Source organism: Aquarana catesbeiana, linkage group LG02 (assembly GCF_042186555.1).
Source record: "Aquarana catesbeiana isolate 2022-GZ linkage group LG02, ASM4218655v1, whole genome shotgun sequence".
NCBI lineage: Eukaryota > Metazoa > Chordata > Amphibia > Anura > Ranidae > Aquarana > Aquarana catesbeiana.
In genome coordinates this window covers 512,223,920-512,237,655 of record NC_133325.1, presented here as the reverse complement: position 1 = coordinate 512,237,655, position 13,736 = coordinate 512,223,920, and the positions used below count along the sequence as shown (strand labels likewise).

The 13,736-nt window shown below is 43.9% G+C and overlaps 1 protein-coding gene across 1 annotated transcript in view; it reads left to right on the top strand.

Annotated features, from left to right (window-relative positions):
• The window catches only part of RASSF5 (Ras association domain family member 5), a 112,666-nt gene that overhangs the window by 45,127 nt on the left and 53,803 nt on the right, over positions 1 to 13,736 (top strand). Inside the window, exon 2 of the mRNA XM_073615777.1 lies at positions 6,888 to 6,992. Within this exon, the coding sequence (XP_073471878.1) occupies positions 6,888 to 6,992 (105 nt within the window). The remainder of the gene's footprint in view (positions 1 to 6,887; positions 6,993 to 13,736) is intronic.

Sequence of the window (13,736 nt, the reverse complement as noted above, 5' to 3'; positions counted from 1 at the left end):
AGTGTTATCTTTCTACCACACATAGCGTTTTGCTTTTAGGCCAAAAAGTTCAATTTTGGTCTCATCTGACCAGAGCACCTTCTACACCACATGTTTGCTGTGTCTCCCACATGGCTTCTCACAAACTGCAAACAGGACTTCTCATGGCTTTCTTATGGCCACTCTTCCATAAAGGCCAGATTTGTGGAGTGCACAACTAGGAGTATATGGTGTATCTCAACCAATGGGCATTGATTTTCTTGAGTCCCTTGGCCTTCTGGTACAACCTATTTATTTGGGTGGAGTCAGGTGATCGGGTTTCTGTGCCACCTGGATTGCTGTCTGGGTGGACGTGTGTTGTACTCCCCCGGGCTGCTATGCCAGAGACCTGAGGCCTATCCAGGGGACATCTGGCTGCTAGGCTGTCTGAGGGGCCTATCCAGAAGCAGGAGAGCAGCATCGGGTTGGGACTGCGGCTTGCAGTCCAACCAGAAGGGACGGTTCTGCCAGCCGGAGAACCTGTCGTGGTCAGAGGGGAAGCTGTCACCATTAAGGGACAATCCACCTTTTTACTGGGGACCACTGTGAGTTGCTGGAGCAAGTACCAGAGCAGTGTTCTCACCAACTTGGGAGGGTGAAGAATTGGGAAACTTCAGCAGACGCCAAGCCAGGGACCCAGCCAGTGGAAGTGACGCTTGCAGAGCAGTATTGTGTGTCAAGCCAGGGACTGGGCAAGCCAATGGGGTGATGCTTAAGGAGTATCTGTGAGTGCCAAGCTAGGGACCCAGCAGGGACGTGGGGGTGACGCTTGAGGAAGATACTGTGTGAGAAGATTGAAAGAGCTCAGGGGATCCAGTGGCAGTGGATCAGCATGTTTAGTGAGAGAGACTGGGAGCTCAGTTGAGTGAAGATCTACAAGAGGAGATTGTAGAGGAAGTAAAGGAGTTTGTTGCAACTTGTGTTAGAAACTGTTACAAGACTGTTGCCATAGGAGACAGCGTTCCTACTCGTGCAGATGTGGTGTCTTGCTGGATGCCTTTCCCTGCATGACTGTCTACCTGTAGAGATCTCGGAATCTGACAATTAACATTGCAACTGCTAAAGGGTGTCCTGGCCCTAACCCTCTCTCCCACAGTTCTGTTTAAGAGACAATAAATCTCTTTGCATTCAAGAAGTGTGTGGCGCCCATTAATCTACTTTGCATTGCACTCACCATGCCTTGTAACCCACTCTACATAGAAGGATGTCGGCTGTCCCTAACTCTGGAGGTCACCATTAGGCCTGGAGAGGCCCGGGACTTGGCTACATACCGTATATATTAATATATATATATATATATATACACACACACACATACATACACTGTTTTTATAAATTTATAAACCCAAGACAGGCATACTATGTTTATTTTTTTAACTTTAGCAGAAAATAAAATAGAAAAATGTTAAATTAATGAAAAAAGACACTAACCACATAAGAAAAGAAAAAGTTGCAAAGGGATAGCAGAGAAGTGATACAGACACAAAAAGAGAGTCCTAAGAAGGTTAGGGCTATGATACTATAAACATGGGGGGGGGGGGTACACAAGGGAATGAAGTTCACCACAGTGCACTGTATAACAAAGTCACATTCCCTACACAGATTTTCCCAACCAGTTTCAACACACACCACCAATATGGCTGCTGATAGCCCACCGCTTTATTGTGGGGGGGCTTACTTGTGTATTCTTTTAGATTATTTGGCTGCCATGGACCCTTTTTACAAGGGCAAAGGTTATGCAGTGCAAAAATTTAGTTTCACCAAATGGTGAAACCATGAGGTCCACCTCAAACCTAAGGAACCCAAATCCCATCAACACCTTAAGAATGTGTATGTAAAACTTCTGCGCTTAGTGTTAATTCCCCAAAAAAGAAATAAAAAATATAATAAAAAAGCTGCAAACTACACTACATTTGAATACACAAACACTTCAGAAAACATCCAAATACTAAATAGGAATTAGCACATCTATTTAGCATTTGGACCTTAACTGGAATACAGGGGAAATCTTCCCATGGGGACTTCTGTTATGGTAAAGACTATGTAAGAGAGAATTTACATCAGGAAGTCTTGAGCTGTAAAACTTGCCCTCATATGTTGGCCCATTTGTTGAGATGTTGTTTAGTCTTCCCAATGTACAGGGCTTTGCATTCCTCACTACACTGTACTGCATGTGTCACGTTATTTCCACACATAATGCTGTTTTAACATTTATACTCAAGTGTTTTGACATTTCACGCATTCACTCATCTAAATTGAAGGCGTAACACTTATGAAGCCTTCCTGACACCATTGGATGGGCTTATGAAACTAGAACAACAATTTTCACACCCTCCATCCTGTTCTTGGACAATAAGATCTGCATTTAAAAGGTGACAAATGGACACCTTAGTCTGTGGTACATTTGTGGATGATAGAGGAAGTGGTTTGGATACGTTACCAAACATCTTTAACATTACAAAACAAGTCCAGGCAAATGAGACTAACTATTAGCTATTTTCTATGGTGTGTTAAACTATGTTAACGTGTAAAGCATTTAGCAGAGGTATGGACAATTTTTTTTTTCTTTTTCTTTTTTTTTAAACAAGGACAAAAAAAACCTAAATGAACAATCTTTCCATAGCTTAACATTCCATTCCTGTGTATATACAGCACAAAATACAATAAATCAATACATTCAATTCCCTTTATACCTGATCTTTCCTATAATGATATCCAATGAAGCTAAAAAACACTAAGTAGGAGGGGGAGGAGAAAAAAAAACACAAGAAAACAAAACAGAACAGGAGATTAAATGGGGAAATTTTCCCCTCTAAAATCCACCTCCAGTGCTGTTATTTTATGCCCGGTCCTGGGACAACACTGTACCAAGATCTGGTCGGTATGTGGCTACTACCTTCTAGTATTTCAACTTCAACCATTATTTGTAGTTCATTTTCATTCCTCTCCTTGCTTCCCCCTCCCAAAAAAAAAAAAAAAAAAAAAAAAGAAAACCCCAAGTTCCCATTTTCATCTCTTCCTCACCCCTCCACCCCTCTCTAAGTTGTATCGATTTTCTTTTTTCCTTCCTCTGAAGAAATATAGCAATTCCATGGTGTCCAGATTTCCAAATATATTTCTCTTTTTTTCCTGGCTGTCCATACTAGGTCTTCCATCCTGTTCACCTCCTCCACTTTCCTAAGCCACATACTCACAGTAGGTGGTTGTGTCTGTTTCCACCTAAGGGGTATGCATGCCTTGGCTGCATTCACTAAATGACACAGGATGGAATTCCTATATGTTTTCCTCGGGATCTCTGACAGATGCAGAAGAAATAACGCTGGGTCTTCGCGTATCTCTACTTCACTAAATTTTTGAATGATCTCCCGTACTTCCTTCCAGAATTTCTCAACTCTCAGACAGGACCAAAACACATGTAACAGGGTTCCCTGCTCCCTCTGACATCTCCAGCATTCACTTGATGTGTTCGGGAAACACTTTTGAAGTATTTCTGGGGTTCTATACCATTGTGAGATAATTTTATAATTTGTTTCCTGTAACTTTGTACATGTCGTTGTTTTAAATATGGATTGTATCATATTTGTTTATTGATCCTCCGAAAAGGTCCTCCCCAGATCTATTTCCCATTTTCGAAAGAAGGGCAACTGAAAGTTCTCCGGTGGTTTAGACAGTAACACATACATTTTAGATATTGCATGCGTGATTGGCTCCTTTTCCATACAACATTTCTCAAATGGCGTAAAACTATGGTCCAAAAGACCTGGTAGTATCTCAGTATTTAAAAAGTGTCTTAATTGCGCCGCTTCACAGAAATCTAATTGAAAAGGGCCTTTTCTGTCCATCAATTCCTGCAGTGTTGGCCATTTACCTGATCTCATAAAGTGCGAAGCCTGATATAATCCTTGTTTATTCAGTACCTCAAAAGGTCCTTTCTGTGTACCTGGTATGAATTGCGGGTTACCTAATATAGGTACCAAAGGTGAGTTCTGTGTAGATATCCTATCCTCGGATAAGAGGTTATAACATATCTGTAGTGTAGGTGCTATTGTTGGGTGCAACTTCGTATCAGATGCGAGATTTCTATAGCACCAAGGTGCTCTATGTAATACCGTATTTATCGGCGTATAACACGCGCCAGCGTATAACACGCACCCCAAGTTTAGGAGGGATTTTTAAGGAAAAAAACTTTTAGGAGGGAAGTTTAAGAAAAAAAAATCTTACATTTAAATGCCCATCAATGCATCCTCATCAGTGTCCATCTGTAGCCTTGTCCATCATTGCAGCCTTGTCAGTGTCCCTCATTGCAGCCTGTCCCCCCATTGCAGCCTTGTCAGTGTCCCTCATTGCAGCTGTGTCCCTCATTGCAGCCTTGTCAGTGTCCATCTGCCTTGCACTGTGTTTGAAAATTCGGCCATTCTCGGCATCTTTCGTCGGCTTTCGGCCATTCTCGGCGGCTCTCGGCCGTTCTCGGCGGCTTTTCGGACGCACTCTGCTTTCGGCGGCTCACGCGGGAGCGGCCGAGAATGGCCGAAAGCGGCCGAGAGCCGCAGAGAATGGCCGAGAGCGGCCAAAAGCCGCCGAGAGCCGCCAAAAGGCTCACAATCGGCGGGGAATCGGCGTATAACACGCACCCACGATTTTCCCCTGATTTTAAGGGGAAAAAAGTAAGTGTTATACGCCGATAAATACGGTAACTCCCTACACTGTGCTTGCTCTAGACTAGGCCAGATTTTCAGATCTCCATGTTGACACCAATCCAACAGTCGGCCTAGATGTACTGCCTGATAATAGTTATACATATCGGGTACCGCCAACCCCCCATATTGTTTTGGTAGTGACAATAATGTCCTCCTAATCCTTGGCTGTCTATGCGCCCAGATAAATTTTGTAAATAGTGTTTGGATATTTCTGAAGAATTTCCTCAGTATTGAAATTGGAAGTGACTGAAGAAGGTATAAGAATTTTGGTAAGATAGTCATTTTAATTATATTACTTCTTCCGAACAAGGAATGTATTCCCTTATGCCAGCCCTCCAGTAGTCCATGTACTTTACTTAGTACTGACAAAAAATTTAGTTCATATATTTTAGTGGGATCTACTGCAATGCAGGTCCCTAAGTACTTCAGACACTGGTCCGCCCATTTAAATTTGTAATTTAATTTTATTGACTTCATCATTTCCTTCGGGACTGCTACCATCAAAGCTACTGACTTGGAAAGATTTATTTTAAAGTAAGATAATGTACTATACAGCTCAATTTCCTTAAAAAGATTTGGGAGTGAAATAACAGGATTGGACATTGAAAAAAGCATATCAACTGCATGTGCTGCTACTTTATATTGAATTCCTCCTATACCTACTCCCCAAATGTCCCTATTAAGCCGTATCCTACACAAAAAGGGTTCAAGGGTCAGCGCAAACAGTAAAGGGGACAATGGACATCCATGTCTTGTCCCATTCATTATTGCAAATGGTGGGGAGACTACTCCGTTTACCTTGTGGACAATTTAAAAAAAAAATACTTGTCCAAGGAACTAAATCGGGGTCCAATCTACTTGTCCCTCAATACTATCTACTTGTCCTGATGAAAAAGAAAAAAAAAATTTTTCTCAGGATGGAAAATATAAAGGGTTGATGTTTGTTATTATGTGCTTTTGGGGTGCTTTTAGGAAAGTCTGAGGCTTTTAAAAATGAAAGTGGCTTTATGGCGACCTTTTAATGTTTTTTATTTTTTGCTAGAAAGTTTCTTAGAACCCCCAAACATTATATATATATATATATATATATATATATATATATATATATATATATATATATATATATATATAGTTTTTAAGCAGAGGCCCTAGAGAATAAATGTGTGTGTGATTTTTTTATTGCCACACGGTCTTTGCACAGAGTTTTTTCAAACACAGTTTTTTGGGAAAAAATACACTTTTTTCATGAAAACAAAAAACAAAACACAATACATAACCCAATTTTTTGGTAATATATAAAAGATGATGTTATGCCGAGTAACAAACCAAACATGTCTCACTTCAAAATTGCGCACACACGTGCAACGACCGCAAACAACGTAAATTTTACTATCCATACTTGACACTTTAAAAGCCTTTACAGGTTACCCCTTTAGATTTACAAGGGAGGTCTAGTGCTAGAATTACTGCCCATGATCTCACTATCATGGTGATACCTCACATGTGTGGGATGATCTGTGTTTGCATGCATGTGGGACGGATGTGTGCGATTACGGGGAATGGGGGTGCTTACTTTTTTTTTAGCACTTTTATTACTGTCACAAGGAATGTAAACATCTCTTGTGGGACAGCAATAGGCAGCGACAGGTACTCTTTATGGAGAGATCTGAGGGGAAATAAGACCCCAGGTCCCTCCTCTGTCCTTAAAAGCATTTGATCGCACCAAGATTGGTGTGATCAAATGCTTTACATTTATAAAAATGGCACCAGGGAAACCAGAAGTGATGTTTGCTCTGTGCTTCCGGTTTCCTATATCATAGAGGGTAACAGAGCAGTTCCTGTCTTTGCCTGCTACTATGATCAGCTGGTGGAAGCTCCGGCTGGTCAATCGGTTGGACATCCCCTCCTGCTTCTTATAAAAGCGATATAACACGATGCTTATATATTGTGTTATGGAGGTAAAATTCAGTTTACATTTTGAGTTGATATACTTTTAGAGCATCTCTGCTCTTCTCCATATGGTAGTGAACAGAAATGCCAAACAGTGTGTATGCAGCTTGCGGAATGTAAACATATTTGGCCTTTCTCTACCGAAATATTAATTCAAACGTTCAAACATTTCTCAGTGCCATAATAACAATCACTTTTTTATTTTAAATGCATATATTTCAGGTCCAGTATGTACAGTCAGAAGAAAAAAAGCCTGACATACAGGAGCTGACGCAGAAGATAGAAATCTTCAACAATGAGGTTCAAAATGGCCTTGTAATGAAAATGGTAAGTTTGTTTAAAACACATATTGAAAGGTATTTTCTAAAGTGCATCAGTTATTTTTGTGTTGGAGGTGGAATATTTCAGATGCTTTCTTAAAATTATTTACATGATATAAACAATTTAAAATAATAATAATCAAAATTACAGTAAATCATACCTCCCAACTTTTTGAGATGGGAACGAGGGACACCTATTAGCAAAAGTATGTAGGCATTGGACATGCCCTTAAAGAATAATTATACAAAAAAAAAATGATTAGTTAAACCCTCAAGTGCTTTATTTTTACCACCGCTATTCCTTTATACTGCCTTTTGACCTTTGCCAATGCAGCAATTTAGAACTTTTAGCACTGGGAAACATTTTTATGAAAGATAAAAATTGCATTCCATATGTTTTTTTATATACATTTTTATATATAGATCAGACCAAAATGAGGAGGAAAGAGCGACAGAGGGACTTTGTTCCAAATCAGGGACAGTCCCTCGAAATCAGGGACAGTTGGGAGCTATGCTTAATGTTACATTTAAATGCCGCCCACAATTTTACAGCAAATTATATGATGCAACAAACCAGATTAAGAAAGATAAGCACTTCACTTTTTTCCTTTTTGAAGTTTTACTTTTTTTATGCACATGTGATGTTAATCCCCAGAAAGAACTAACAATTTGTGGCGCTCAGGTAGCACAAAATAGAGGGGTTATCTACTTTCCAAAATACAGAAAGGGGGTGAAAAAAATACTATTTACTGTAAATCGGGGTAGGCAACCTGGGGCCCTCCAGCTGTTGCAGATCTACAAGTCCCATCGTGCCTCTGGGGGTAATTGTAATTGCCAGCCTTGCAATGCCTCATGGGAAATATAGTTCCACAACAGCTGGAGGGCCCCAGGTTGCCTACCCCTGCTGTAAATGATACAACATAATAAAAATGAAACAGTAAGTAAGAATCCAGATCTCAAGGAAAGTGACATAGGAATAGACAAAATAACAAAAATAACTAAATATATATACTGTACACATCTCAGCAAAGGAGGAATGGGAACTCCAGAGGGACAATTGAGAAAAAAGGAGAGAACAGCATAAGCTTGCTTCCTGTAGTAATTAATAACGTTTATTACCTGAAGAGAGCAATAAAAAATCACACACAATGGAAAAAAGCCATCAGACCCGTTTCTCTTAATTGCTACACAAGGCAGGTCTATGCTGCTCTATCCTGTGATAAGACCCACTGACCAGTATGTAACTATGGCAGTTCTAGTGGGTTAGGTTGCAGGAGAGATAGTTGCTACTGACATTGATGTTCTTTGGTGCTGAACTGAGGAATCAACTATAAAAAAACCCGGTGGGAACATTTTCTGCAAAAATCAGATGAGCCCCACATGACTTTGCACTCAAGCTCTCTGCTCATAGAGCCATGCCCGGGACCCTGGACATCATCTGTGCCTGTTACCCCAAATCCCACCACAGTTCAGCATAACCACCAGACTGTAGGCACAAAGGACATACCACTTCCAAAATGCACTTGAAATATAACATTTCCCCATCACAACGCCAAGTTTACTACTAATGTTCACTGTATGAAGAAACAAGAAGAAATGAGGAGCCGGATTTCGGTGTGTAGTACCCTGCATGACTTACAGGTCGGGGTGCTAAGCTGTGTGTACACAGTATTGGATGTCCTGACTCCGGCACTGGCCACCTCTCTGCTGTTTACACACTGCTGCCACCTGTCTGTGCACACAGCCGAGACATGTCTCCATTGAGACCAGGGGAATCAGTGCTCACTGTACACACGATCATCGGGACTCCAGTACAGGGGGCATTCCACCACAGTAATGTGCCGATGGGACCCCACAAGCCACGGGCAGATGTAACTTGTGCCCGGTGCTGGCCTCCTCTGTGTTGATCACACAGTGCCCCTGTCTGTGCACACAGCAAGACACGTCTCCATTGAGACCAGGTGAGTCACCACTCACTGCACACACCAATCAGAGGGACTCCACAACAGGGGGCATTCCACCACTGTGATGTGCCGTGCTTGACCCCACAAGCTGCAGGCATATATAACTTGTGCCCGTGCTAGTACGCTCCTGTTGGGCAAGTCCCCAGAGCCAAGTGCCAGAGCTTGTTCCGTCACTGGACTCTGCTTCAAGCCTTGATTCGCTGGGACTCCAGGACTTACATCAAATCCCAGGGCGGTCCCGGCGGATCCGTGACATTTGGGAGGTATTCAGTAAACACACAGTTCAAGCAATTTCTCAATGTAGAACTGTACTGTTCAATTGGTGGGCCGTACGTTGCCAGTGCCATGTGGGGCCTTCTTTTCATGGCACGCAAAGTCTCACTAGAAACAATGTAGAGGGGCAGTGGGGTGCCAAGTACTGGATTACTCTTTGCAGTTCAGCACCTGCCACTTGAATGGAACCAGCACTGAAGTCAATGAATCCAACAGGGATAGTATATATATATATATATACCTAATCTTTAAACACCAGTGCAGGGGGTCTTTATTATTGCTGTCACCAAACACAAATTAAGAGAGGAATTTATTCTTGCTGACACCATTTAAGGGGAGGTTATTAATGCTGACACATACACCTAAGGCCCCTTTCACACGATCGGACTGTTCAGGTCCGCCTGTCAGTTTTGACGGCGGACCTGAACTGACGCTCTATGTTAGCCTATGGAGCGATGGATGTCAGCGGAGACATCTCCGCTGACATCCGACCCGGTCTGATCCGCAAAAAGCAGACGGATGGCCCTATGTCCAGATCCGTTGCTGGCGGATCGGATCAGGTAAGATCTGATGAAAACGGACATGATGTCGGTTTTCATCTGATCCCTCCATAGGCAGCAGCGGCGCCTGACAAGCCCCTCCCCTCTCAGTGAGCAGAGAGGGACCTGTCATCCGCTGGCTCAGCGGAGATCAACGGAGAGATCTCCCGCTGAGCCGGCGGACCGAGGCGGCCTCCGTGGAAACGGAGTCCGCCTCGTGTGAATGAGGCTAATGTGTTAATATTGCTGACACTGACATCAATGAAGGGGGGGTTATTTTTCAGAAATGGCTGCAATGATATTAAAATAATAATGGTGGCATTTGTCAAAGGAGATAGAAACAGCTTCTCAAGCAGAAAGTGGAAGGAGGAGAGGTGCCATTATTGAGTTCTCTTTCCCTTTAATACTGACTGTGGTGATATTGTATATATTATGAACATTTCTGGGAAAATAGTAAATGTATCTATAGAATAAAGATGATTCTTAGCCAGGGGTAGGCAATCTTTTGAGCACAGTGTGCCGATAAATGTTTTCAAAGAAATTTAGCGATCCGATTTTATAACAAAAAATGTCAACTTCACACTCTCAATCACGAAAAGGATTTTTTATAAAGTAAATGCTGTGCCCCACCACTGTAACCCCCTGCACATCTGCCCCACTACTGTACATATGCCCCACCACTGTACCCCCCTGCTCATCTGCTCCACCACTGTAACCCCCTGCTCATCTGCCCCACCGCTGTAAGCTACTATACCACACTGCTCATCTGCCCCAGCAATGTACCCCCTTTCTCATCTGCCCCACCAATGTATCCCCTTTCTCATCTGCCCCACCAATGTATCCCCTTTCTCATCTGCCCCACCTCTGTACCACCCTGCTCTTCTGTCCCACCACTGTAACCCCCTGCTCATCTGCCCTACCAATGTTCCCCCTTTCTTATCTGCCCCACAACTGTATCTCCATGCACATCTGCTCCACCACTGAACCATTTTCTCATCTGTCCTAACACTGAACTTATCTGCTCATCTGCCCCACCACTGTAACTCCCTTTTGTCTGCTGCCCCACGACTGTACCTCCTGCACATCTGTCCCACCTCTGTTCCCCCTACTATTCTGCTCCACCACTGTAACCCCCTGCTCATGTGTTCCACCGATGTACCTCCTTTCTCCTCTTCCCCAACACTGAACCCCCCTGCTCATCTTTCCCACCACCCTAACCCCCTTCTCATCTGGCCCAACACTGAACCCCCCCCCCCCCCCGCTGATCTGTCCCACCACTGTAACCCCCTGCTCATCTGTCCCATCACTGTACTCCCCTGATTTTCTGTTCCACCACTGCAACCCCCCTGCTCATCTGCCCCATCAATGTACACTTTTTCTCATCTGCCCCACCACTGTACCTCCCTGCACATCTGCTCCACTGCCATATCCCCATGCTCTTCTGTCTCACTATTGAATCACCTTCTCATCTGTCCTAACACTGAACCCATCTGCTCATCTGCCCCACCACTGTAACCCGCTTTCTTATCTGCCCCACCAATGTATCTCCTGCACATCTGTCTCACCTCTGTACCCCTGCTCTTCTGCCCCACCTCTGTTCCCCCTGCTCTCCTGCCCCTCCACTGTAACCCCCTGCTCATATGCCCCATCAATACACCTCCTTTCACATCTGCCCCACTGCTCTACCCCCCTGCTTTTCTGGCCCAACACTGAACCCCCCTGCTCATCTGGTCCAACACTGAACCCCCCTGCTCCTCTGGCCCATCACTGTACCCCCTGCTCTTCTGTCCCACTGCTGAACCCCCTTCTCATCTCTTCCACCACTGTACCTCCCTGCACATCTGCCCCACCACTGTACCCTCCTGCTCTTCTGTTCCACCTCTGAATCCCTTCTGCTCATTTTCCCCACTGCTGTACCCTCTTCTCATCTATGATATGCAGAGTGGTGAAAGGAAGCAGAGATAAGACACATCTACCTGTCCTGGCACACTCATCCTGCTGATCCACCTCTCGCATCCAGCCTGCGTGGATGCGCAATGATGAGCTCAGTTCAGGGGCATCTTCTGAAAGCAGTGGGCCTGTGTGCAGGATCAGTTGGGCCCCCGCAGCTGAGAAAAAGTGGTTGGGTGTGATTTTCATTTCACTGAATACTGGCTGTGGCTTAAAGGGACACAGAGTGCCGGGGTTCAGTAGTAAGTGACGCAAAGGTTCAGGAATAATTTCAACAAAGTTCCCAGAAGCGCAACAGTAGTTCCACAATAGGGTTGTCCCGATACCGATACTAATATCGGTATAGGCACCGATACCGAGCATTTGCCCAAGTACTTGTACTCGGGCAAATGCTCCCGATGCTTCCCCCGATACCTGGAAGTCAGCTGTGATCAGCGCATGGGGGAATTACAAGATTCTCCCCCAGCGGCTTTCAGCGGCCTTAGTGACATACAGCGGTGATCGGTCACCGCTGACTGTCACTGCATCCTCCTCCATGCCCCCACCGTTCCTCTGTCCCCCTCCGCTGTCCCCCTCCGTTCCACCGTTCCTCTCTCCTTCTCTGTCCCCCTCCACTGTCCCCTCCGCTCTGCTATCCCCCTCTCCTTCTCTGTCCCCTCCGTTCTGCTGTGCCTTTCCGCTGTCCCCCTCCGTTCCGCCGTTCCTCTCTCCTTCTCTGTCCCCCTCCGCTGTCCCCTCTGTTCTGCTGCCCCCCTCTCCTTCTCTGTCCCCTCCGTTCTGCTGTCCCTCTCTGCTGTCCCCTCCGTTCTCCCCCTCTGTTCTGCTGTCCTCCTCCTCCTTCCTTTGTGAATGGACAGAGTCAGCTGACTCTGTCCATTCACATAACTGAAGCATTGTAATCTTCTGTGATTACGATGTCTCAGTTTATGAATGGAGAGGAGCCGCTGTCTTCTCTCCATTCATTCTTAGTGCAGCTGAGGCTGCCGAGAAAGGGACTGGGGAATATCTATCCTCGGTCTCTTTCTCTGTCTCAAGGGGGAGATATCAGAGGTCTGTTAAGACCCCTGATATCTCACCAAAGCCCCCCAACAGGGCTGATTAAAAAAAAAAAAAAAAAAAAAAAAAAAAACACATATTGCAATAAAGAATAAAAAAAATATTATTGTAAAAAATAAAAATTGTAAATAAAAAAAAAAAAAAACACATACACCGTCAACCCCCCCCCCCCCCAAAAAAAAAGAAAGCACTGTTAAAAAAAAACACTGTCACGTGACATTAAAAAAAGTAACGGTACTTGTACTCGGTCCTAAAAAAGTGGTATCGGGACAACCCTACCGGCCAGTCACAGCACGCAGTGCAGCTCGCGCATGCGCAGTGCGTGCCTGGCTGTGAAGCCACAGCCGGGCGCCCACAGTGAAAATGCCAGCGCCGCAGAGAGGAGGGGGAAATGAGTGGGGCTTTGTTCCCCCTCATCGCTGGACCCTGGGACAGGATAAGTGTCCATTTATTAAAAGTCAGCAGCTGCAGTGTTTGTAGCTGCTGACTTTTAATTTTTTTTTTAAGCGGAACTCCACTTTAACCACTTGACCACTGGGCACTTAAACCCCCTTCCTAACCAGACCAATTTTCAGCTTACGGTGCTCTCACATTTTGAATGACAATTACTTAGTCATGCAACACTGTACCTATATGAAATATTTGTCCTTTTTTTCACACAAATAGAGCTTTCTTTTGGTGGTATTTAATAACCTCTGGGTTTTTTATTTTTTGCGCTATAAAAGGTAAAAGACCGAAAATTCTGTAAAAAAAAATGCATTTTTCTTAGTTTCCATTAAAAAATTTTGCAAATTAGTAATTTTTCTTCATAAATTTTGCCCAAAATTTACACAGCTACATTTCTCTGGTAAAAATAACCCAAATCGGTGTATATTATTTGGTCTTTGTGAAAGTTATAGAGTCCACAAGCTATGGTGCCAATCTCTGAAAATGTATCTAATTTCTTGAGACCCTAATAAGCCAGGAAAG